The sequence below is a fragment of the Erithacus rubecula genome (assembly GCF_903797595.1).
Source record: "Erithacus rubecula genome assembly, chromosome: 13".
In the NCBI taxonomy this organism is placed as follows: Eukaryota; Metazoa; Chordata; class Aves; order Passeriformes; family Muscicapidae; genus Erithacus; species Erithacus rubecula.
The window spans coordinates 4,105,120-4,131,543 of record NC_136665.1 but is presented as its reverse complement, the minus strand read 5'-3'; the positions used below and the strand labels follow the sequence as shown (position 1 = coordinate 4,131,543).

General features: G+C 49.4%; 1 protein-coding gene across 2 annotated transcripts in view; it reads left to right on the top strand.

Annotated features, from left to right (window-relative positions):
• Window positions 1-26,424, top strand: part of BSN (bassoon presynaptic cytomatrix protein) — an 87,086-nt gene that overhangs the window by 41,155 nt on the left and 19,507 nt on the right. For both annotated transcript variants that reach the window (XM_079317002.1, XM_079317001.1), the window contains exon 3: window positions 2,959-3,789. In XM_079317002.1, the coding sequence (XP_079173128.1) occupies window positions 2,959-3,789 (831 nt within the window). The remainder of the gene's footprint in view (window positions 1-2,958; window positions 3,790-26,424) is intronic.

Below are 26,424 nucleotides of genomic sequence, written 5' to 3'. Positions count from 1 at the left end.
CCAGGGCAGTGATTACAGCATGTCCATCATATCTGTCTCATTAGCAGCTCCTCCAGTGATGGACCCCCATCCTTTCTAGGAAGAGTCTGGGCATAAATCTTTACTAATCCAACCCCTGAAACTTTTGATTTGGTGAAGAACTGGGCAAACAGGACACAGAAATAGATTTCATTGACTTGCATCACCATCCTCTAAATGCCTCTCTTCTAGCTTGCAGATTCATCATGCAGGAGGGAGATACCCAGAAGACAGTAGAGAGAAACAGGGAAAAAGCATATGAAAATAATGATTTTTTTCTACTCTTTCTTTATCACCCAGGCTTTTCCCTTCTCCATTCTCCTCCTTGGGGGAAGGATCTTTGGCAAGCCAGCTCAGCCCTTCCTCTTTGCTATCTTCCCTGCGGCATCCTTTAAGTTGTCTTTGATCTGTGTAACCCACACAGGGTGTCATCAGTTGCATCAGTGGAGGCAGGCCAGGCAATTTGTGATAATCCCAACTCGATTTACATTTCAAATGCTTGTTCTGGGAGCTCATGCCCCACTGTATTTCCTGCAGCTTTCTCCTGCTCCCCAGGATAGAGTTCCTCAGCAGTTCCTCACCAAGTCACCAAGGGCAATTGGATGCTCCTGTCCCATCTCAAACACCCCTTGGCTTTTTTCCTGTCTGGGTTGTAGGTTCATTGTGAAAAGTGAGAAAGTTACAATGATCCCATTGTTCTTCAGCCCTGAGCTGAGGGAGGTCCTGGTGGGCTTGTCCATGAGCCATATGCAGCTCCTGTCACCCCAGGACCCAGGCACAGTGCCTCCCACTGCCTGGGTTTTCCTGGAAAAACCTTGGCCAAGGGCAAAGTGGGGAGTGTGTGTGGCACAGGGAGGGAGTGGATCTCCTCTTCCCCCAGCTTCCACCTCACTAAGGGTCTTAAAGTACTGGTAAGGAGATTATTCAGAGAGGGAAGATTTGAATTTCTTGCATCTGGGAAGAAGAACCTGAATAGAAAGGATTGGTTCTCCCTTAATTTGAGCTGATGGGGATGGTGGGCAAAGCTGATGGGATTTTGGTAGACACTCTTGAAATAGAACTGTGGGAAGAAATTCCAGGGGGTGTGAAAGCAAAAATAACACAAGAAATTCTGGATGTCAGAAGAGAGACAGCAAGACCCTAAGAAATTATAAAAACTGAAGTACTATTTTCAGGAACTAAATATAATGTGGCTCCTTTGGAACAGCTTGGAGAAACGACAATGTAGCGCGAAATTGCTGGGGAAAATTGAGGCTGTTTTCTCTTGGCTCTGAGTGAAGGACTCGAGCAGAGGCTGGTGGAGAGAATGGCGTGGGAGCTCAGCAAGTACAGGGAAGTCTGGGAAAAGCACAGAGCTGATGTGCAGCCAGCCTTGTAAGGTGATGGGGAGAGCTTTGCTGGAGGCAGTGCCAAGCCTTGGCACCCAGAGAGGGGAAGGGGCGTGGTGGGCAGGTGGAGGTTTCATCCACCCCTGTGAATTTGAACCCATCCTTCCTAGCTGATCTGAATTTCCTGGTTTTAAAAGTTTATTATTTGAAGGCTGGTCTTTATGAGAGCCCTTCTGGGGAGGGGACTTGTAAGGTGGCATTTAGGGCTTATCTGCCTCACTTCTTGAGGACTTGCCATCATGTCCCATCATGAGACCTACAGTAACACCCAACTGCACCTCTGCTGGGAGCTCCTGTGAGCAGAAAAAGGTTGAAATGTGCCTATTGTGTGGTTGGAGTATAGGGGGGAAAGGCTTGTGGCCAGGTTATGAATCACCCATGCCCCAAGTATAGGACCAAAAGGCCAAGCAGTCCTGGAGCAGTGGGACTGGGCAAGGTGATTAATGTCTCTGCAGCAGGGATTAAGCTGAGCCTTAAAGGTGATCTGTAGCACGTAACACTGGAATGGAGAGATGGCTTCTGGAATGAAAGGCAGGAAAATCCACACCTTGTACAGTGGGTGCAGGCCTGTGGGATTGCAGCCCCCAGAGAGCACAAGGGCCAGGATCTGTTGAGTGCTGCCCCTGCCAGGCTCTGTGTCTGCTTGTCCTGAGTGCTGCTCCAGTTTTTGGGAATATTCTGGTCCTTTTTTCAACCTTAGTTGCTTGTCTTGGAGAGGTCTTTTGCAAGCAGACCTGTCTGTGCTGCTGACTGTGCTGTATATTAATACTTGTGGAGCTGCTGAGCATCCCGGTGATTTCTCATATGGAAAGGCTCTACAGCCTCTTTAATTAACTTAATTTAGACATTAGTGTGTCACAGGGAGCATCTCTCGTGGGGAAAGTCTTTCGTTTATCACCACTTAGCCAGGGAACTGTTCTATTTTTCATTTGCATGCAAAAGTTCATTGTGATGAGAGTGAAAATTAACCCCTTGCTCCCCAGCCTGGACTCTGCCTTCCTGGAAGTGCAGATGAAGGAGCAGCACTCTTTGCACACTCTTATAGCATTTTAGAGCCAAATTTTGAGGTGGAATATCACAACCACTGTACTGATTCCAGACGATCCATCTCTGCTAGCCCCAGGGAAGCACTGAGCATGGCACAGTGGTATTTCCTCATTTGACCTTGGCTATTCTCTTTGCTATCTCTGGCCATCAAGCAGGAGGGAAAAAATGGGCTTTAGGGAGTTGGTGGAGCAGTGAGCCCTCGGAAAGGCCCCTCTTTCCCCAGGAGAGGAAGAGCCTCATGGCAAGCAGTCACTTCACAGCAGAAGCCTTGGAAGCAGACCAAGGCTAATTAAAGCTGGCGTTCACGCCGGCGTGCTGTGCCGTGGGTACCTGCGACAGATGGGGGCTGCTTGCCCTGACTGCGAGGTACTGCTAGTGAAGAACATGGTACCAAAATGTTTTTCAGGGGCTGATGGCTGGTTCCTGTTGCTATGTGGAGTCTCTTTGGGGGGAGTACCTGTACCTGCCCATCACTCAGTGTCCATGTCCTCTCCTTGTCTCACAGGTGAAGGAATGGCTGTGCTTGAACTGCCAGATGCAGCGGGCGCTGGGGATGGACATGACCACCGCTCCTCGCTCCAAGAGCCAGCAGCAGCTGCACTCCCCTTCGCCCTCCCCCTCCCAGTCTCCAGCCAAGCACCCTCAACCCCCGGCTGCAGATAAAACCCCACCAGCCCCCCGCCCCCTGCCACAAGAGCAGCCCAAACCTCAGCCCGCAGCGCCGCAGAGGGAACCGCACGGTCAAGGACAGCCAAAACCTCAGGAGGCAGCCAGGTCCTCCCCGCAGCATCAGCCCAGGTCCTCCCCGCAGCATCAGCCCAGGTCCTCCCCACAGCATCAGCAAGCCAAGCCTTCCCCCTCTGAGCAGAGAAAGACGCTGGGAGATGCGGGGGCAAAGCCTGCTGCCCCGGCCCCTGGGGCTGGAGCATCGGAGCAGCCCCAGGAGGGGCTCACAGGGAAGCTCTTTGGCTTCGGGGCATCCCTCCTGACCCAGGCCAGCACGCTCATGTCTGTCCAGCCAGAGGCCCCTGCTCCCAGCCAGCCATCTCCTGGCAAAGTGCCTCCAAAGATTGTCTTCAGCGATGCCAGCAAAGAGGCTGGTCCCAGAGCCCCAGGGGCACAGGGCCGGGCTGGTGCCGCGCCGGCCGCCAAGCCGGGCAAACCGGAGCAGGGCGTCAAGCCAAAGGAAGTGCCGAAAGCAAGGGTCTCGTGCCCCCTCTGCAAGGCGGAGATCAACGTGGGCTCCAGCGAGCCCCCCAACTACAACACCTGCACAACCTGCCGGCAGCAGGTCTGCAACATGTGTGGCTTCAACCCCACGCCTCACCTGGTGGAGGTAAGGGGCTGGCGGGGGCGGGCGGCTTCTGATCCAAGGGTGTGTGCTCTCTCCTTGTTTGCAATGGAGAAAATATGGGGTGCTGCTTTCAAAGGTCTATTAAAAATCCTTTAAGAAGCTGCTGAAGTCAAGCTGCGGGGCTGGAGTCCATGGTTCTCCACCTCTTGGCAAAGACGTGCATTTCATGTGTGTACACTTATTTAATGGTGGTTTCATGCAAGGAGCAGAGCAAGGCATGGCTGTTGTTAAGGGCACCCCCAGCAGTGCCCACTGCTCCCCAAAGGTGTCCAAGGGTGAGGTCGTGCAAGTGCCACTCACCAACAAGCATCCTCCTCCTGTTGCTGTGGATGGAGGCCTTGGCCAGAGTGGAGATGAGGCTGGTGAGGGATGTTCTGCAGCTCCTGCATTCTCGAATGGTGAGGCTGCAAGGAAAAGGATACAGGGGAAGAAAGTGTCAGGGCCTCAGCAAGAGGAGCCTGGGTGCAGTACAGTGGAATGAGCTGAGCATGGGGTGGATGTGGGAATGCCCAGTGTTGTTTGGATGTGAATTGGGTGCACATTCTGCAGCCTTCTGAGATGGAGTGCATGGAGAAGAGAGTGGAGGGTGAGATGATCTGAAATCCACCATTCTTACCTTAGTTGAGACTGTCTCTGAATTGTTGTGATGGCCACACAGATCATCTTCCCAAGCACCCAAAAAGCATCTTAGCCAATTCTAGCTATTGGTGCCTAGAGAGGAGAGTGGCGCAATTGGTTCAGCTGGAGCATCCTCCTACTCCTTCCACCTTGGCATTCCACCCCCTCCTGTACAAGTGATTTGAGACCCTAACCAGAGGAGGCCCAGGGCTTGCTCCTGCAAGTGCTGCACCTCACAGTTAAGATACAGAATTGATAACATCAGCACATGGAGAAGTTAATGGGAACTTGAAATGACCAGAAGTAGGATTGCTAATTTTGGCTCCATTCCACGGCAGATAATTACATTTTATGTTCCTAGCTCCTCCCTGCCGTTTCAATTACACCCAGTAATTTTCTGTTCTTCCTCAAGCTCCTGCTGCTGCTGCTGCTGCTGCTGCTGCTGCTGCTTGTGGTCACGGTGGTGGTGGAGGAGATGCTCTCCCAGAGTGTCTGTGAAAGTGCACACCCCCCAAATGGCCATCTCAGTGTATGCAATGCTGTTTTCAATGATAGAGCTGAAAACAGCTCCTGTTGCTCCCACCACTGCCTCCACCCTGCCCCGGGGGCTAGAGTGAGGAAAGCTGTCTAAGTAAGTGTTTGTTCTTTGGGTAGGGCTGAACCCTGTGTTGGCATGCCTTTGGGCAGCAATGTGTTCCCAGGCTTGAGAAAGCTTATGGATTGGTGAAAATGCTCGCTGGCACCCGGCTGCTAATTAATTAATTAGAGAATTCATTTGGGGTTGGTTTGTAGCCAGTAATGTGGTGATCTCTGCATGTACCAGGGAATGGTGAGCTCTCCTCAGCCCTTGTCTCCAGGGTCACTGGCTGACACCTGGGATTAAATTTCAGATTTTGAAGGCTGGACTCTGTCTGGGTTCCCTCAGCTCTTGAGCCTTCAGACACCCTTAGCAAACCCACCCTGGCATGTGTGCTCCTCTTAGTGTTTCTTGCTGCAGCTCATCCCTGCAACATCTACGAGCCTTCACAAAGAGTAAAGACCCACAGCAAGGTCTTACCCAGGCATTGTGCTGTCATGGGTTTTGTTTCCCTTTACACTGAACCTTTGTCCATGGTTGGGTTGGTTTACGGGATTTATTCTTATAAGAGTTGAGGAAGAAATGCAACACTTATGTGGTGGATGTTTTTGAGAAAAACTTTGTGAGGAAAGGAAAGCGTCACAAGGTCTGTTAATGTGGTTGGGCTTTAGGTTTGCTTGATCTTCTGGGAAAATTGCTCTGTGGTCTGATCTCTTTTTGCCTGCAGCTCACATGGGCTTGTCCCAAGCCCTGAGGTTCATGCAAATACCAGAACTCACTCTTTGAAGTAGTGAGGCTTGATCCATTAATTGCTTGATGAATTAGGACCTTGGCTATAAGCTGCCCTTGGAAGTTGTGTGAAAACTAATGAGGGATTTGATCCTGAGTCTGGTAAGTGCAGAGGAACATGAACTGTGGGTGAGATTGGCAGCATTCTCTGTATGCAAGGCTTCTGGGAAAGGCTTCACCCTGGCCCCAAAAAGCATCAGTCACAGGGAGGGAGAGGGCATGGCCCGCAGTGGCCTGGTTTTTGGAGGAAGGATGGAGTTTTGCCAGAAAATAGTGTTAAAATCCTGTGTATCCTGCAAATAAAGTTGTATTGTCACTTCCAGAAAGTGAGGAAGGCTGTTGCCCCTATTTGCAACCCCCTAAAACTTCTTATTTCCCTGTAAAGATGTGTTATTATACCCATGGTATTTTCATTCCCATCCCACTCCTGATCTAAAGATGGAGTCGGAGGCTCTGTGTCCCTGCTGTCCCCTCCCACCTTCTGCAGCTGCCTGGGGAGGTATCCAAGGAGCTGCCTCCTCCCCAGCACTCTGTGCAGCCAAGTGCACTCAAACCTACCAGAAGAGGAGAAAATACTAAAAGTGCTGGTTTTCTGTGAACTCACTGGCTGAGATGCATAGGTGCTGAGCAACCCCAAGAAAAGGGTAACTTGTGCTTCTCTTATTGTCCTTGTACCCTATAGATTGATGCTTATGCAGGTGAAGGATGCTCCAAGGGTATCATGAGAAGCTGGGTCGTGCCTCTGAGCCCAGAATTTCCACAAGATCTGCCAGCAAGACTGACTTTGGGTCTTGGTGGGCATGATCAGAAGGTGCTGGTGAGGACTGGAATCCTAGAGCATGTGAAGTTTAGGGGTAAGGGTGGCATTTTGGCAGTCCATCCCAGGAGAAGTGTGTAGACTCTGGTGGGCCATGGTTCTGGAAGCTGTGGGTGACATGCAAAAGCATGCCTGACTTCCATTTCCTCTGCATGCTTGCCACAATACACATTACCCAGCTTTAAAAAAGTTGTTTATGTGGAATACCAGGAGTACAGGTGCCTGGAGTTTCTTCCCACCTCCTCACACCTCCTCCAGGAGCTGCATCCTGGGAGCAGTACTATGAGATGTTCTCAAGCCAGAGCTGCCACTTTGGGACTCTCCCAAATTCCCTGCAGCCTCCAGCCATGCAGGAAGGGAAGAGGTTTCTGTATCAGGAAGACCAAGTGCTGGGTCATTTTGCTGGGGATGTAGGAAATCTCTCCTGTTTATGGCAGTCTGCTGAGGGAACAAGTGATTTGGCAAGAGCTGGCTTGCAGTGTGACTGCCCTTGTGCTGCATGATGTTCTCCTAGTAACCCTGGTTGACCCCAATTGACTCCAGGGGTTTTATATTAAGGAACAAATGAACTATGCATGTTGTGTTACTAAATAAACATGGCAGGATGCCCCTTTGCCTAATTAACCAGCCTGAAACAGGAGCAGTGACAAGTTTCATTGCAGAACACTGCTGATTCCCAGGTGCCATGCTGTGATCTCCAGTGGGTACCTGACCCTCAAGAGGGTCTTTTTACTGATTTGTGGGACTCACCATACCCCATCCTAAAACTGCTTTTTTTCCCTTGATTTCCCCATGCATTGTAAAAAAACTCCTGGTTTTTACAGCACTTGTGTTGTCATGGGTGGTGCAGCTGCATTGCCCTGTCTGATCTCACCAGTTAATGCTGTTGGGTTCCTTATTACAGGCTTTAAATGCATATATAATATAGTATATGCCTATCATATGTTGGTGAGACACAGGAACAGGTTTCCCAAAGAAGCTGTGGAGTTCCCATCCCTGGAAGTGCTCAAGGCCAGGTTGGATGGGGCTTTGACTAACCTGGTCCAGTGGAGGCTGTGCATGGTAGGGGGGTGGAATGAGATGAGCTTTGAGGTCCCTTCAATCTGGCATTCTTTGATTTTCCTGGATGAGGTATCACTGGATACAGGAGCAGTGTTTACTTGAGCCCTTCATTGGACATGTTCCCCTTGTGCTGCTCCCCTTGTTCCTGCAGCCAGGTACAAACCAGCCCCTTCCAATGGATTTCTTACAGAGAGCTTGTGAATCACTGTATCAAATTCTGTCTGGAAAGCCCTGGACGTCTCTTTTCATCACGATCCAAGAGCTCCCACTGGATAAAATTGGTCTCTGAGCAGAACAGCTCCCCAGGGTGGGATGCTGCACTGCTCAGGTTGGAAATGCTGATGCTGAGGATGGGGCTGACCTGCCCTAGTTGCAGAAGCAGCTCCTGTGCTCAGCTGCAGGGAGGAATGCCTGGGAAAAGGGACTTCAGTGAATGAAGGTTCTGTGAGATCAGTGTTTGTGCAGAACAGGGTGTTGCTGCCGGCAGCCCGAGGATGGTTTAAAGAAGAGCCGAGGAAAGGTTTTGTGCCAAAATTATTTTGGTGTTGGGCTCACATGTTTCAGAGAAGAGCTGAAAAGAGAGCAGGGGGGAGCCTCGGGCTCCTGCCTCACCTGCCTGTGTGCAACTCCCTGCCCCCTTCCCAAGGTCCCTGCTCTCGATGGGAATGTAATTAGCTCCTAGGCAAAGAGGATTAGCGGGGTTAAGAGAGCCTCCAGCTCAGCACTGTCCTGGGGTGGAAATCCCAGCCCCTGTCTGGCGTCTGGGGCCATTCCCCCCTCCTTCCAAGGCAGAAAAGCAGGATAGATGTGCCTTAAGAAGCTGCCTTCTGCCCTCTCCAGCACAGGTGTCTGTGCTGGGATCCATCTCAGAGAGCCCCTGTGTCCTCCATGGATGATCAGAAATGCTCCCAAAGAGCCACCTGCCTTTGTAGGGTGACAGGGAGGGTGGGTCACAAGCAGGGACAGGGGCTTAAAGTTTCCAGGCATCATCTTTCCATAGGAATCCAGGTCCTGTTATTGTCCTGTTGTTCCTACCAGGCTCAGAGGGCAGCAGGGACATGCTCTGCATGCAGCTCCTGATGGAGCAGGGAGCAGCTGTTGTCAGTCACTCTTTTGAGGCTGTTTGCCCTAAGTCGAGTGTCCTGCAATGACAGCTTGGCAGCGTCCCTGGAGCTCAGATCAGCACTAGGATGGCCCAGTCCCCTTTCCAGGGACAAGAGGAAGAGCAAAGTGACTCTCTTGAAAGGTAGGCAGCAGGTTGGGCCCTTGAGTTTCCTGCAGGAGAAAGAGGTAGCCAGAAATGTAGGCCACAGGGTGCAGCAATTGCTGGGTTTCTCCCTAATTTTTGTGCAGAAATCATGATTTTAAACAATACCCAAGCCCTGAGGGTATGAATATTTGGGTCAGTCATATAAACTTAAGTCAAATTGAGAGCTCTGCATAGTAGGGCAGCACGAGAGAAGAAGGCAGTTTCGCTGGCCTGAGCCCTCAAATCCTGTTAAGGGCTGGTAATTAACAGCTCGCTGTGACTCAGGAGTTTTCTGTGCTGCTGAACCTGCTGTAATTAAGCTGGCTCCTGCTGCTGGGCTGGGCAGCACTGGGCTCCCCAACAGCTCCTCCTGCAGACAGAGGGCTGGAGCAAGGCTGGGGTCTTTGTAACCTTGCAGCCAAGTCGGAATTAAGAGTGGGGTCCCACCTGGTGGGGGGTGAGCAGCATCTGTGGGTGGTCCACTCATGCAGTCCATGATTCTGTGCTGGACCTCACTGCTGGATTTTCTACAGAACCCCGTTAGATGTTAGCACTGTGTCTGCTTCTGGCTCTTGTCTTCTGCTGGTTCTGTTTTTGGAACTTCTGGGACTGCTCCACACACTGAGGTTTGCCTCACCGTGGCTGCTCTCAGCTTCTGGCCACTTCAAAATTATCTGAAGAACTGATGTTCCTTTCTTTAATCAGTAAAAAAGCCCAGACCTCCAGGTTCCTTTCTTGTTTTAGCTGCAATTATATTATTAAGGGACAAATGTCAGCTGTATGCAGACCCTGCTGATTTATACATCTGAGGCAGCCACTGCCCACACTGCAGATTGTTTTCAATGGTTCATAAAACCAAGCAATATTTTTAGAGGAGTGACAATGGCTGAGCAAAGTAGGGGATTTCTGCCTTCTAAATGAAGATATATTTGAAGAGAACCATGCTTCCCTGATGCCAGGCTGGTTTTCCAGAGCACATTTGCTGTGCCCTAGGACTTGGAGCTGCTGCCTGTTGTATTGCTGTGCTCCTGGGCTAGCAAGCTGCTAGGGCCAGCAGTGCCAAGGTGTCTCCAGAGCTGTCTTGCTGGGAGTGAGTGGATGTGTCAGGATCAAAGCCTGAGTGCTCACTGTGGCTCAGGCATTTTAAAGATTTGGGTTTACAACAGGGAGCCCTTTGGCTTTGGGGAGGTCAATATTGCTTCTGGGCCAGCCCATGGAGCTGGAGGTGAGGTGCAGCAGGACAAGGTGATACCTGAGTCTCCACTGCAGATGTCCTTCTCAATAGCTTGTCAGAGCTCTTGGAGTCACCACCTTGCTGTGGATTCTGCTTTAATTGGTTCATCCATGTGGTATTGATCATGGTGTTTCCTAGAAAGCGACAAGGAAAAATTTGGGGAAATGCTTTTTGCCCATATAACATGAATAGGCCTTCATGGCAGCTCTTCCCTCCAGCTAAGATTTCACAGCTTTTCCCAGGAAATATGTATTTTGGTAGGTATTGCAGATCTGCTTCTCAGTGGTGATGGTATTCTATCTGTGAAACTTCCACAGACTCATCATTCAGAAAGTCACTCAAGCCATCCTGGAGCAGACAGACAGGGACAGTGACCTTGCAGCAGGTACATGGACACAGCCTTACAGGGCCATCACTGCAAGGACACTGGATATTCTCACCAGTTGGTTGCCATGAATATTAAAATTCACCAACATGGGAAAGGCCTGAGTAACTTTCCATCACCCGACTGAGGTTTCACAGTTTGGAACAGCTCCGGGAAAGGCTGAGAGAAGATCAATAACTGCCCTAATGCACCTTGTTAGGGACTTTGTTAACCTTGAGAGGCTTTGAAAAGAGTTACTGTTGTGCACATGAAAGGCTGAAGGCAGCAAAAATAGGCAAAGTGGAAGCACAGAGAGGAAGCAGGACAAGCTAAAGCTGCCATTGTGTTTTATAGACTTCAGAATGGGTTTCATGTATATGGAGAGGAAAAAAACCCAGTTCATTCACAAAATTCAGGTCACCTGGTTCTAGCACAGGGTTTTCTGCCTTTGCTGTTCAAGGCAGACCCAGCAGCATTCTGGTGGGGCAGCCCAGGAGCCTGGTGCCTCTCTGCTGCTTCAGGCAGTCTCGCTGATGTCCGCTGCAGCACCAACCCGGAGAAGTCCTCCTAGCTCCCCAGAGAGTCCCCTCAGCTGGTGCAGACCTCAGAGGACACCTCACTCAGGCACACTGCTGGCATGGGGGACAAGTGAGGGAGGTCCTGTGTCATCCTCCTAATGCTGTGCCAGCTGCAGCAAAAAGCAGGAGATGATGGAGAAAGGCAGGGGAAGAGGAAGGCAATGGTGTAGAGGAGGCGTGGAGCTCTCAGGGGAATGGGGGCAGCCTGGACACTCATTCCTGCTCCTGATGGGTCTTGCATTGAACAATGAGTGTCTGAAGAAGCTCAGAATTCAGTCCCCAGTGCAGGGATTGGTACCCAACATCAGCAGCTTATTGCCATCTCTACCCTGGGAGACAGAGTGCTTGGATCAGAGGGGTCTGGATCACACTTGGATCATGTTTGTAATGGTCAGCTTTATGAGATGGCTTCTTGGGGTTTAGTAGGACATGGCAGCACTCACCCCTGAGTCCAGGCTGCTTGGTGGAGTGTGTGGGCTCCTGTGTCCTAGACCTGTCCCTTGCCCACAGCTGAAGCTGCTGGTGGAGGTGATGACAGGCACTGCTCCTACAAAGGCAAAAGGTGGGGAGGAGGGTGGGATTGGAAAGAACCTTTGGAGCAGCATGCTCTGAGGGGCACTGTGGGAGCTGGTGGTGTCTAAACAAGTATCAGCAGCAGATGATGAGGATGGTGGGACCACCTGAATCAGAGTCTTGGTCTAAAGCTGTGATGAGCAAACAGAGAAGCAGCTCTTTTAGTGGGAGATGGCGAGAGGATTTGTCTGTTCAGCTCCTATTTCCACCCCTGGGAGCAGCCTCAGCTTATCCTGATGGGCTCACAGACCATTATACAACCTGTATCTTTCTTCTTTCTATTTTTTTAATAACATGCCATGTTAGTGCTTTATTTGGGAACATGTTGGGACACTTAATCGAGCGTTTAATTGGCTTTGTAACAGTGGATTTCTGAGTGGGCTGAGGAGGAGGCAGCTTTAGGACTGGGCTGCGGTGGAGATGCTCAGTTTTCCAGACTGAGTTTGCTGGTGTTGATCCATTTACCAAAGCACCAGCGTTTTTCCTGTTGAGCCCAGGGGCATTTTGCAGTTGTATCCTGCAGACTTTAGGGTCTATGAAGGTCCATGGAACCAAATGAGAATGAGGAGAGGGACTGCCAACAGTGAAACGTGGCCATGCTGGGAAAGAATCCAACAGGAATGCTGATGATGGGATGTGATTGTTGGGGATGAGTTTTGCTAGCTCAGCAATCTTGTGTTGATTCCTTTCTTGCCACATCCAAACTGTGCTGGTAAAGCCCATGGGCAGGACAAGTCCATGTGGGCAGCTTGGGCACTGGAAGGACATTGGTGCTGTGCTGCTGAAAACAGTCCCAGCCTTTGTCACAGTGTGTGCTATTGAAGGCTGTGTCCTTCTGTAAGGATCAGCAGGATCTGAAGAGTTTGTATTATCTACAACCCAACCAATGTAGGGATTCACCCTGGTTTAATAGTGTTCCACATAGCATATAGTTCAAGATTCAGCCCTTGCTGTGTCCTGGGATGCCCTGTTTTCCTGAATACACGTGATAGGATGAGCCATGCAAGGTAAGGACTAAGATCCCATGTCCCAAGGAATTCACTGGGTGTTGGAGAAAATATGCTGGGCATGGGAAGAAATCACATTTATTTCTATGGCAAGAAATGGCATTATTGGTGTGGTTAAAAATGACTGCTTGGGAGATGGCCAGCTGGGTGTTCCTGTCCTTCCTCCATTAAATCACAGGATCACAGAGTGGTTGGGGTGGGAAGGAATCTTAAAGCCCATCTGGTTCCAATCCCCCTACCATGGCAGGGGTGATCACATTGCTGGTGGGGCTTTACTGGAGGGACACAAGCTTATCCCATCAGGTGGCACTGCCAGGAGATGTAGGATGGGGAGCTGGGCCCTCACCATGATCTCTCTCCTCAAGTTTCCCTGCTTTGCAGCATGAACTCTATTCTGTGAAACAAAGCCTTCCTCTGTGGTGGAGAGGGAGGCCTTGTATAATTAATGTTGCCAGGGGAATTGGGGTGCTGCAGTGCTGCGGTGCCCAGGACTCACCCAGGCTCCAGTGCAGCATTCCCTGCATGCAGCATCCTCTGCCAGGCAGCAGCAAAGAGCAAGCACAGCCAGCCAGGGCACTTCAGCCTCTTATTTCAAAGCACAAAACCTCACAGCATGTGAAAAGGCACAAAGCTGAATGGACCAGGGAGGTGCACTAAGGAGCTGCTCCTTCCTCCTCCTCCTGGCCTGATTCCTGAGCTCATGAGCTGGGGAAGGTGGATGGTACCAGCCTGAAGCAAAAATAAACACCAAAGTGAAATAGAAAATGAAAGCAAGCTCATTCTTTGAAACATGCTGATGCTCTGAGCCTGGGAAGGTCTCTGAATGGATATTTTGAGCAATGTTTCATTCTCACATTACCCAGGCTGGTTTTCACTCTTGGTGGTGGAGCTATTAGTGTGGCCTGTGGCCACCTCACAGCCACCTTTCCAATGATTTTTCTGTCACAGGGGTCAGGGACTGAGTGCAAACACATGATTGAATGCCTGTTTGGTTGACATTTGCTATGTAAGTTGAGAGGAAAATGTTTCACAGGGACATTTTGTCTTCTGGAGGTGTGAGACCCTCATAGAAGGTGGGTCCCTGTGTGGCAGCCCAGGGCAGGTGCTGGGTGGCAAAGCCCCAGATGCTGGAAGTGGGTTCATTTATACTAATTTTCTGTTCTCCCAGAGGAAATTCTTGCATGGCTTCTGGGGACCCTCATCTTGGCATGAGGAGGAGTTGGGTACCAAATCTTTACAGGCACTTTGACCCCTCCAGGGGGTTCATGTGCCTCTTACCTGCTTAAAAGCCTTGTCACAGGACCTTATGAACCCTGGCTCCTTCCATCTGCATTTTCTCCACAGAGCAGAAGAGGGAATGACATATCCCTCCATTTTCTACTCCCTGTTCATTTCCCAGCCCTTAGTCAACCTATTCAGCACAGTTCATCATCCCTGCCCCTGTCATTTAATCTGAAACAGCTTCGTTTTCCTATGTGTCCCTATTTTTTTGTGTCTAAGAGCAGCTGCTGCACTGGGCAGACAGAAGCCATGCTGCAGCTTCCTTGGTGGTGAGGCAGGATTCCTTCAAAACTCTGATGCTTCCATAGTCTCTTCCTTCACATAAGGCTGTAAAGTAGCTCCTTTCCAAGGACTGGGAGCGTAGGAGGGACTAGCCAGGAGGTGCCATTATTAACCTAAGTGATTGTAATTGTAAGCCAGGGCATTAACAGAGATGCTTATGCTTGATCAAGCAATGATTGCACTCCTTCCCTTCTTTGATTTTTATCCCTTTCCTGCTCCTGTGAGCAAATGGAAAGGCTTTTCCAGAGCTTGGGCTTCTGCTTTTCTTTCCCTTGTGTGTTCACCCTGCATAGGCATTATTTAGAAGCCATCGGGGGATAAAATGCTCCATCAAATGTGTGATCATTCCCTGGGAAAATGGGGAGTTTTTAGGAAATGTCCCTTGAGAACTGACAAAGCTAAGCAGAGTGCCAGAGGCTGGGCCAGCAAGGGCTTGGGTGTCTCCAGGGGCTTTTCTGCTTGCTGAGGACATTGATTGCTCCAGTGCAAACTGAATTTCTCTCTGCTGGGAGGATGGTGAAGCCCTGGCACAGGTGGTCCAGAGAAGCTCTGGATTCCCCATCCCTGGAAGTGTTCAAGACAGTCTGGATGGGGCATGGACTAACCTGGTCTAGTGGATGGTGTTCCTACCCATCGCAGGGGGTGGAACGAGATGATCTTGAATGTCCCTTCCAACCCAAACTATTCTAGGATTCTGTCATCTTCCAGAGGGTTTGCTTGGGACTGATCACCTCCAGCACTGAGGATGATGATAGGGGGTTCCATCTGCAAGTGGCTGCTCTGCCACCCAATTAATATTCATTTTACATCCCCTCAAATTTTAAAGACAATCCTGGCCAGGCATAAGATGCATAAGAAATGGGACACAAAGTTTAAAGTGGGAGCGTAGCCACACCCTCAGGAACCTGAGCAGGAGCTCATGTGCCTGCCCTCTGGCAAAAGGACATACAAAACTATTTTTTACTTTGTACTTTGCCAAGAGTTTCTAAATATGTCGCTTAAAATGGCACCTAGAGAAGTGAGATCTTCTAGGCAGTACACAAAATGAGGTGTTATAAGTAAGCAGCCCATTAACAGGAATGCTGTCACCTTCTCTTTGAAAAAAACATCCTCCTTTTGGGTTGTTAAATAGTTGTTTGTAAACTGTATGGTGGTTGGTTTATAGTCCTAATGCAGTCACAGCCAAACACAAGTGCACTGAGAGCTGCAGGGAGCTGGAATTCCCAACGAGGGCAATGCCAGGAATCCAGGAATTAAATGTGCCCCCAGCCTGAGAATAGCAGCTTGAGAAGCTCAGCCAGGGGAGCCTCCTGCATCTACAGAAGGGAATATCAAACTTTTTCTTGAAAATTGCTTCAATTCTTTGTGTGGCAGAATGGAATTTACAGGGGTGGGGGTGGGCAGAGGTGTAGCTCAGTGCTGGACTTACTGCCCAGCTGAAATGCATTTCCCTTCTGAGGCTGTTCCTAGAACTGATTTTAAAGCCCTTTAGGAGCTCCTGGAAACGATTCTCCAACAAAGCAAATCATTTCAGCTAATTAAGAATCTGATGAGAAAGCCCCAGGTAATACTTTACAACTTAAACAACTTTTTTGGGTGTTCAGAAGAGAAACAAATTGAAAGGTGCGGCTGCTGTAGTTAAATTTTGTGTGTTGGAGAGCAAAGTGGAGGCACAGGGACCTGGGGGACAGGGCTGTGGTTACTGCTGTGCTTTATCCTGCTGGTCACAGTGGATGTGGAACCAGGTGAAGAGGACAGGAGAAAGCTGGTCTGTCACAGCTCTTGTCCCATGTGGATGGAGTCTGAGAATCCCATCAGCCGTGCTGTAGGGCTCAGCCTCTGGGGCACAGGGGGGCTGTGCAGGCAGGTGGCACAGGGTGGGTGTGAGTAAACCATCTCCCCCAGCACACCCTGCAGCCCAAGCTTGGTGCTGGATTGGTCCCTGTGTGCTGCTGTCCCCTGTTTCAGGCAGGGAAGATCCCTGAGAGATGTTCAGGCTCAGTCATGCAGAAATCCATGGTGACACTGGAGAAGGGAGCAGTCCCTGCTCCCCCCAGCCCTGTGGGCAGGAGCTGGTAGAGTGCAAGAACTCTTTTGCCAGGGCTGGAAGCCTCTGCAAGGGCTCTGCCTCCTTTGCTGAGGATTATTTCAGTTCTGTTTCTGCCTCACTGAGGCCATGCTGAGCCAGCGCCAGCTGTCCCTGTGTGTGCCAAGCAGTATTTGGGATCCAGGGCAGGCTTTTCCCTGTCTCTTTTCTCTATGGCTAGAGGTGCCCCACCAGCAAACCCCTGAGCTGCCTCAAAGCTCTTTCTGGCTACAACCATGAAAATGCACCAGACCCTCTCAACAGAGCATGGGGCTTTATTTCCAAAGTGTTCTCTTCACTGCTGCTTTGCCTCCTCATCTTCCCACTGCCATCTGCTCTGCCTGCTAAAATAAGGCAGCGTGCTGCGGGTGAGCTGTGCTCAGGGAGCCTCTGCTCTGCCCAGGCTGCTGGGCACAGGGACCCTCTGCTGGGCATGCCATGGCCTCAGGGAATGGGAGGGGAGGGTCTGTCTATCCCCCTCCCTGCCCCAGTTTCAGGTTTGTCTCTCCAAGCTGATGGAAAGAGTCACCCAGGGTGATGCCCTGCAAGGGGTTTGGCTTCTCATCCTGGAGATGCTCATCTCCCACCTGGGGCAAATGGTGACTTGCTGAGACTGGATGCCTAAATTTTAAATAGTTTAAGTGAAATAAACCCTACATTAGGAGACCTTAAGTCTCTGGAGAACGGCCCAAGTCCTTTGTGTTGCACTCATCCCTTGATGCCCTCTCCAGTGCTTCCCTTGTGGAGGAGTTACTGTAAGGAGATAGATATAGGACCACCTCCACCACCCTTTTCCCTGGAATGATGAAAAGCCTCAAAGGCAGATTTTCTGGGGGCCTCTTTGCACCAAAAATGTGAATACCCAGGACAGGGTGGGAATCACTCTGTGTCCTAACACATGGCAGAGCACAGTCCTTCATCTGCTTGTGTGTTTCTCACAACACAAAACCAAGAAGAAAGGTGAGATTGGGAGGTGGGGAGAAGATGTTTTGCACAGTTAGATCTCAGACCTCATTGCCATGGAATACTGGAAGAGAGTACAGTAGAACTCTGGAACACAAAGGGGGGACTTAGAGATACCTTTGGAAGTGACAAGAGGGATTTCTTAATTTTAGAGATCTGTTTTGGGATTTTCAGATGGGATCACTGAATGCTTTGTATTGTCCCATGCCACAGCTAGCAGCCTTTGGCTATTATTTGTGCCATACTGGGAGATAAGTAACAGTCTTTGAGCTCTGACATGAATGGCTGTTTTAGGATATTTTAATTGTTTGGAGCTCAAAGAGCAGCCGGTTCCCAAGCCTGTTGAAGCAGTAAGCATTGATTTCAGAAGGGTTTGGTTGACTCAGAGACAAAATATTCTCAAATAAAAAGAAAAGCAACCCTAGTTTGGCAAAGAAGTGAGGTACTTGGTTTGGGAATAACCCCCCAAAGGGTGTATGTGGGTATGAGGACAGGAGCTGTGGTGTGGGTTTGCCATGGCTCTGCAGATGAGGCTGTGCTGGGGCAGGGCAGGGTCCAGGCTGGAGCTGGGTGCTGGGATGGGCATGGCTGAGCAGGGAGCTGCAGCTGCTGGGAACAAACACCCACAGCGGGGCTGCGAAGGAGCTGTGAAATTCCCCTCTTTACATAATCCCCTGCTTTACTCAGAACTGTTAAGTATGACCAACAGTCATCTGTTTGCTGAGAGCAAATAGGACATGAGGAGAAGAGGAGCAAGCTACAGCTAGGCAGAAGTATTTTTAACAAATCTGGGTTTTTCTTTAGGCTGGAAATCAGGGGAGTGTTTCCAGCCTTTAGAGACGCAGGTTTCTGCAGTGGCCCCGAACTACTCTTAAAGTGGAGCTTCTTAAATTATTTAAAGGGTTTATGTGAGGTGGTTCCTCTTGTGGCTTCAGGAGCCACAAAGTCCCACAGGCATCTGTCTGTCTGCAGAAAGGGCAGCTAGGGAAGGAAATGCCTTTACAGATCATATTAAATTGAGTAAACATGTGATTCATATGATTTTCTAAATTTTTTTTTTCCAAAGCAACCATTTTATGTGAACTTCACCATTTCATTTCCTTTTGACTTCTCAGCTTTATTCTTGCTGCATTTACTCTTGAGATGGAAAATTGCAGCTCTTCCACCCCAGCAGTTCCTACCTCCTGGCTCCAGAGAGACTGGGCACTGCTGGTGGGAGCATCCATCCGGGTCAGGGTCACCATCAGATCACCACGTGCCACATGGGGGGCTATCAGCTATTCCTGACATAAATTTAAGTTAAAATAGGCTGGTTTTTAAAAGAATCTTAGGTTTTAAAAAAGTTCTGAAGATGAAGAAAGAATTGAATTGGTCCCACCAAGACACATTATCCCTCTGTAGGCAGCTCATGATTCCTGGCTCCATCAAAGTGCCCAAAAATGTGGGCTGTGAGGAGTCAGGAAACACTCAAGTTGAGGACAGGATGGGGGATGTGTTCCTGAGGAGGATGGTTGGGAACTGTACCACAAGCAGGTGGGAGATGCTGGCCCTGCCACTCCAGTTCTGCCATGGGAAACAGGTGAGGGGATGGGAGAGGGTGTGCAAGGCACGAGTGTGGGAAGATGCTACTGTGTATAATTTGGGAAGTAAAATGGCTCATCCATCTCCATTGTAACAAGTCATGTTTCTATAATGTTTCCCAGCCTTTTAGTGTAATAGTTTATTGACCTGCACAGCAGCATGAAAGATTAGGGGAGTTAATTTTTCAAGCTTATCGCTTGATTTATTCCATAAAGGTAGTTCATTTAATTAAAATATTTCTGCTGCTGGAATTAGGACTCACAGCCCTGAAGCCTGGAGCAGGGTGCATGGGCTTTTTTGAAGCAGCAGCCATTTAATGTGGTCAAGCAGCACTGCCCACAGAAACCAAGGCATCCAGTCCTCCAGGCACACGTGCATTTCAGGGCAAAAATCATGGATGCAGCTATTTCCTCCACTGGTGCATCTGCTTCCCCTGGAAGGAGCATGGGAAGAGGGATTTGGTGGCTCTTAGCAGTACAGCCTTGAGTACCCTCAGCCACCTCCACATGGGGGTTTTGGTCCCTGCCAACATTGGGCTGTTTCTTAGGATAATATAAAAAATATAACTATTTTTTAAGTTTGGAAAGCTTTATGTGCAGGTACTGCAGGACATGGATTTGTGATGTCCTTGGCTTTCAAGCCATACCACTGATGGCTCCCCAGCCTGCTTTGAAAATGATCCCTTGTAATCATGAAAGAGGTTCAAACCCATTTTACTGCTGCTGCTGGAGTGCTTTGGGCTGAGGGGACAGGGGACTCAGCAGCTCCTAGGGAGAGGAAGCTGAAGTTTCCCAAGATGCTGATTTTCTTCTCGTTTGGAAATGAGTTTCTGATAGACACTTGGGGCTCTCTGCAATTTAAAACAGAGCAATCAGACAGCTTGAATCTGCTTTTATCAGATGCAGCAAATTACTAGTTGTATGGCTGGGTATTTTAGTCAACACTAGTGCCTGTGAAAAAAAGGTTTTGGGCAAATAAGACTCCTCTGATAAACTTAGCTTTTTTTGGATTTTCTTCCATTCTGTTGGAAAAACACATAGAGTAATGTATTTGTTTTCTCCAGAGTTGGCCAGGTTTCCCTTAGCAGGCATTTTTTTTGCTGCAGACTTGAAATCATCTGCATTCAGACTTGAATCTTCTGGATTCAAATGGCTCCTGAAGAGTCACAGTTACTGTGTCAGATGTGTGCAATAGCCACGAGGAGCACCTTATACCTCCACCACACCTGCTTCAATGGGAGTGGGGCCCATGGTGACTGGATGTGGGCTCTACTGGACCAGCTTCACATCTCCTGGGCATTATTCTGGGGTTATTATCATGCAGCTGGTGTTCAGAGATGCTCCTGCTGCTGCTAACCTTGGCTGAGAAATACATCCTGATAATGGGCACTGTTAAAGATAAGGCTGGTTGGCAGGCTGATAAATCTTGTTAAGGAGTACCCGATCACAGAGTAAATTACAATGCATGGCCAGATCAAATCAGACAGAAATGAACAATATATTGCTTCTTTTATCACTGGGGGAGAGTAGGCTCCTGGCTCAGTGCTCGTGGGTTTGGGTGCTGCAGGGGGAGCTGTGCTGGGTGGCACTGGAGCTTGCTGAGAAGATACAGCTCCTCAGAGGGAGTGCTGGAGCAGGAGCCCAGCAGAGTCCTCAGGGAGGGTGCTCTGGGAACAACTGGTCTGTGTGTGGGTGAGAAGGGACAGGAGCTTGGACATGGGAGCAACAAGAGCTGCAGTCCTCTCTTCTACATGGTTAGAGGGTGGTTATCCCAGTCTGTTCTGCAATGACTGTAAATGATCCAGACAGCTCTATAAACGTCATGTTGGAGCAAAATGGGGAAATTAGAGCTTGCCCTCCTTGGGACAGCCGTAGCTGATCTGTGAAAACCAGACCAAACCCTCTGCTGCTTTAATACCATTGTCTGTATTTTATTGTGAACAGAAAATTTTCTTAATACTTCATCCATTTGGATCCAGTCTTTTGGAACTGAGCTGGTAGTTAATTTAGCTCTTTCTCAGAGATGAAACAGAGAGAAATAGTAAGGCTCAGTGAAAACAAAATGAAAAGTGCTTTCAGCATCAGATTTCCTGTCTTGTTCCTCCTATTTTCCTTTTTCTCATATACTCAGCATGTGCTCTCTTGTCACCTCCCATCATTGCACCTCCAGCTGTTCAGCCTGGACATGACTTTTCTCCCTCTTCTCTGGAAAGATGCTCCCTCTTGAGTCCATCCCAGGCCTGGGGCAGTTTATCTCCATGTGCTCATTGCAGAAGGAAACATCAGGTAATGGTCAAGGCAGCAGAAAATGTGTGGTGATAGCCAATGGTCAAGAAAAACCAGGAGCACATCCAGATAAACCCATGTTTATCTCCAGCACCACTGTCCTGCTGGTAGGTGGCACCTCTGCTTCCCATTCCCAAAGGTTTATTGCTGGATGTTAGTGCAAGAGCATGGCAGTGACACTGCTGCTCAGCAGGCCATTCCCAGGGGTAATAGATGTTCACCCACAGCCCTGGGAATTGCTCCCATGGCTTTTAGACAGGCCAAAGCATCAAAATGCTCTCTCCTCAATATCCTACTGATTTTTAATATTTTTTTTTAATCTAATGAACTGGAAGGAAATATGTTGAGTGGGGAGGGATGTCTATATATATTCTGCAAAAGCACCACTTTCCAAATTTTGGACAGCTGTGTACCCTTTTTTAGCAGCCCCTTCACACAGCCCACACAGCACCCAGGCTCTCGCCTTTGGCTCGTTTGGAAATAGGCTTCCTTGATTGCAAAATAGTTTAAATCCTTTGACTTAGAAACATTCTTGCCATTCAAAAAGGATTCTTTTTCTTTTTTTTTTAAGCTCCAAAAATACAGAAGGTGCTTCCTGCCGCAGCAGCTGCCCTAATTTTAGAGGGGATGGAAGATGGGCAGGGACAAGCAGGGGGGAGCCTGGCTGTGGCTATAGCCACACAGGGATGTAGGTGGTGAGATGATGCTTCCAGGGTGGGAGCTGCTGGGAGCTGCTGGCTGTGGGGGCTTCAGCTGCATGCCAGAGCAAGGGCTTTATTCAGACAGATATCCCAAACAGGTTATCCAGCTGGCCCCTTGGCATTTGGGTCAGTCAAGGTGAGCTGCTTTCCTAGTTTTGTGGAATAAAATTGTTGGGGTCCAACAGTGAAATAAGAATATCAAAAAGTAGTCTGAGCTTGATTAATACTGTAGTTCCTGATAACATGGAAAAGTTGGTGGCATTTTCCTCAGCTTCTGTCAAGCCAGATTTGGGAAGGATGCTTACTGGAGCCCTGGGACAGCCCAGGGAACAGCAGAGCAGGATGCCTGTCCACATGCCAGCACCCCAAAATATCCATCCATTTACTGCAGTGGGCAGCAGTGCAGGGGAAGGGTCTGCAGCAAAGTCCTTTGAGGAGCAGCTGAGGGGGCCGGGGAGGCGCAGCCTGGAGAAAAGGAGGCTCAGGGGGAATTTCAACTCTCTACAACTACCTGACATTGTAGCCAGAAGGCAGTTGGTCTCTTTTCCCAAGTAACAAGTGCTAGGAAATGGAAACAGTCTCAAGTTGTGCCACAGGAGGTTGAGATTAGGTATTGGGAGAAATGTCTTGGCAGGAAGTTTGTCAAGCCGGCTTCCCAATGAAGTGGTGGAATCACTACCCTTGCAAGGATTTAAAATACATGCAAATGTGGCACTTGGGACATGGATTAGTGTTTGTCTTAGGCTGAAATGCAAGATGTAACCAGAAGTGTGTATTCTATCATCATCTGTTGAAACCAAGTGGAACAGTGCTCTTTATCTCTTCCATGACCCATCCCTTATAACTCTGGGGGGAAATCCTCTGTTAATGGGTCAGCTGTTAAAACCAGGTAGGGCAGTTTTCTTTATCTCTTCCACCACCCATCCTTTATCCAAGAAGATACACCTATCTTTTATCCAAGAAGATATCTTCTATTATTAGGCTATTAAGTCTCACTGCATGATAAAATTATATCATCCCATGTTCAGATGCTCCACCCAGGGGGAGGAGACAAGCATTTCCTGCCTAGATAAAATCTAAGATTTAGAATACCAAGGCAGCCTTTTCCCTCTAGATTCCCAGAGGAAGACCAAGGCCATCTTCATCACCACTAGACTTTCAGAAAAAAAAATACACCCTTCTCCAAAATCATTGCTTCAACAGAATCACATTTGTCACTCCAGAAAGACTGTGACTACCATTTAATGAGACTTCTACTGGCACCTTGACCAACAGTGTCAGATTGTACTCTGACTCTGGCAGTGTTTTGGTTTTTTGTATTACTGTATTTTTATTTTAATTTTCCTAATAAAGAACTGTTATTCCTATTCCTATATCTTTACCTAAAAACTCCTTAAGTTCAAAATTATAGTGATTTGGAAGGTAAGAGTTTACATTTTCCATTTCAAGAAAGGCTCCTGCCTTCCTTAACAAACACCTGTTTTTCAAACCAAGACTGTAGTGGCCTTGGCAATGCTGGGTTGCAATCAATCTTAGAGCTCTTTTCCAACCTAAACAATTTCATAATTCTATGATTCCACCTCCATTTCTGCCACAGGAGGTACTGCCCAGGCTGGGATGCCCCGAAACAAGGTCACAGCCAGGGGGGTTTGCAGCTGGGCGAGGAGGTGCAGGCTGATCAGGGTGGTGACAGCCCCATCTGCAGCCCTCCCAGGGCCTTGTGACACTTTCCCCTCGGCGTGGGGACATTCCCCAGCCCGGCCATCAGTGCTGCTGTGCAGTAAGCTGGACTTGGCAAGAGCACAGCTATTCCTCGAAGGACAGCGCACGGTAGCGTTGCTATTACTCATCAGTCAAAGGCTTTCAGCTGGAATAATCCTCTGCTGGCTATGTGCAGTGCTGAGCTGCAGGGTGGGAGGCTGTGAGCCCCATGGGAGCTGCTTTGCTGACCCTTGGGCTCTGCCTAGGACTCTGGCTAGTGCTTCCCTGCTGCAGTGAGGAGCAGGGAGCATAATCCCTGGGATGAGACATGCAAGGGGAGGGGAGAGACAAGGAGCATGACTGCAATGGCCACTTCAGCACCTGGCTGTTGTCTGGCTGCCCATCTCTACTTGCTTCCCCTTTCCATGGCACCAGTAAAGGGGATGGATTGTGGAGCTGACACCCTGCTCCTGCTCCAGGTCCCCAGGGTAGATCTGAGAAGGAGAGGGAGTACTGGTGCAACATGCTGTCTTCTCTGCAGCTGTCATGGGCTGGGGGATGCCTCTGTCCATGTCCTTCCCTTCCAACACGCTGACAACAGTGCTCAGCCTTTGTATGCAGCTTCTTCCATTCTCTTTCTGTGTCTATTTTCCACCTGAGAGAGGTCCCAGCACAGAGAAGGCATGAAGTGGAGCAGATGGGAGGCAGAAAACAAGCCCTGTGAGGCAGAGCTCATCCCGGCGAGCTCGTTACCCTGTGCTGCTTTGAATCCCATTATTGCAGTGTGAAGGCCATCAATACATCACACACATTTAAAATAGAGCTGGGGAGGGACCATCAGCTCCATCAGCCTGAGACAGGCCACAGGAACAGATAAGAATAGTCTTTTGCTGGAAAACATCACTGAGTGGCTTAGTCAAACGCTATATATAGCAAGGGATTGAAATAACTGTGGTGGCTTTCAGGGGAGCTGATCTGCAGGCCCGGGGTTGTGCTAAAACTTGCCCAGTTGATGGTAATGAAGTCAATTAGTGTGCAGCAGTTGACAGCTGGGGAGACTCAGCTGCCTGAGGTGTTTGCACTCCCCTCTCCACCTTTCCCCTGCAGATGCACTTGGAGTGGTGTTCCACTCTTTGGGAGAGGGAGCCAGGCAGGGGGAAGGATGAGTGGGCAGCTCCACTTGCTCCCCCAGCCTGGCAGGCATCAGTTTGTGCCTATGGGCTCCAGAGACACGACCTGCTCTGCTGACCAAGCACTGTTTGGGAGTTCCATTTAGTCCTCCTTTTTTGTTTACAGATTCTATATATATGTGTATCTACACACATGGTAAGCTTCAGAAGCAGCACTGCAGTTAGCATGCACACATGCAGACAATTCTGCATCTAGCTTGAGTGGGATTTTGAGGTGGTTTTGATGCCTCAGGTTTTAGCTTTTATATTTTTCAGACTCTCTGTTGCTTGGTATGTAACTCTGAAACTGCAGGTTAGGTGTTGGTAAGTTCTCTTCACAGGGTAATTGGACAAGGCAGTCCCTTCCCAGGTAGAGAATCAAGGACAACTATTACCCAAAAAGTATAAATAGCAAAGGGAAAGAGGCAGGCCAGGGAGCTGAGACTTCATGGCCTGAAGCTGTGGTTGGGCAATTAACACCAGTGTGTAGATGAACCAAAACTTAGAAAAGTGTAAAACTCATGACCACAGTCCATCTTGGATTAGACTTGGGTGTAGCCCCAGCCAGGCTTTTGCACTGCCCAAGGTGTATCCTTTCAATAAATACCTGTTCTATTCCTTTTGCTTTGGTTAGTCTCTGTTCCAGGTCAGCCTTTCCAGGCAAAAAAGGCACAATCAGGGTAATAAAGGGCACATTTCCTGCCCTCTGCTATGTCCTGGAGGTGGTTGTCAGTGGTGATATGGGACACACAACCCCATGCTCTCCCTACAGATGCCCCTGTCTGCATGCTGCCCCCAGTTTCCCTTGGTCTCAGTCCCTTCCTGCTACTGGGGCACCTGAATTCCCTTTGGTGTGTTCCCACCACAGATGCAGATCCCACAAGCACCTCCTGTGTGTGCTCCATCTCGCCTCCTGATCTCTGGTGCTTCTGCTGTCACAGCACACGTTTTGTTTCCTTGCCCTCCTTTCAAATCCCATCACTGCCTCAGCCTCCTAGGAGAGATAAGGGCTGGGCAGAGGTAAAATCAGGCCTGTGGTTGTCTGCTGATGGCATGTGATTGTTCAAAGCACCCTTTGTGAACGTGCCCTGGTCAAATTTTGTTGTGCATCCTCCCCTTTGTAATCAAGAATCCCAGGGAAGAGCCTGTGGCACTGGTCAGCACACACACTTCCCCCCCACCCTGCATCCCAAAACTGGCAGCTCAGTCAAAAGTGCTTGGCAGAAGTGTGGGGAGAGGATTTGGAGGGGCTCTGGATAGTTCAGCTGGGAGAATGGGCAGAATCCAAGGGGGCTGAGCATCACCCTGTGCTCGGGCATTGGCATCTGAAATAAGTGAGCACCAGGATTGCCCGGGGAGGCTGCTGGCCAAGAGAGCCGAGAGAGGGAAGGGCACAGGAGCACTTAGAAGGTAGGAAGCTGCCAGCCAGACCCCAGCATTGCCTGGTGGGTCTGAAACAGCCCTGGCAGACAGTGGTCAAGCATGACTTATTCCCTTTACCAGTGCTAAAAACCATGCACAGCGCAGACAGAGCTGTAGTGTTCCTAGCACAAGGATGCAGAGTGTTAGGGATCTGGGATCACACGGTGACATGCCCCCATTTCTGCTATGCCTGGGTGTGTGGAAGGTGTCTGGTTATCAGGAGCCCTCCTAAAGGGAGTTTTCCTGCTAGCCTGCTTCCTGAGAAAAGGGCTTGGGAA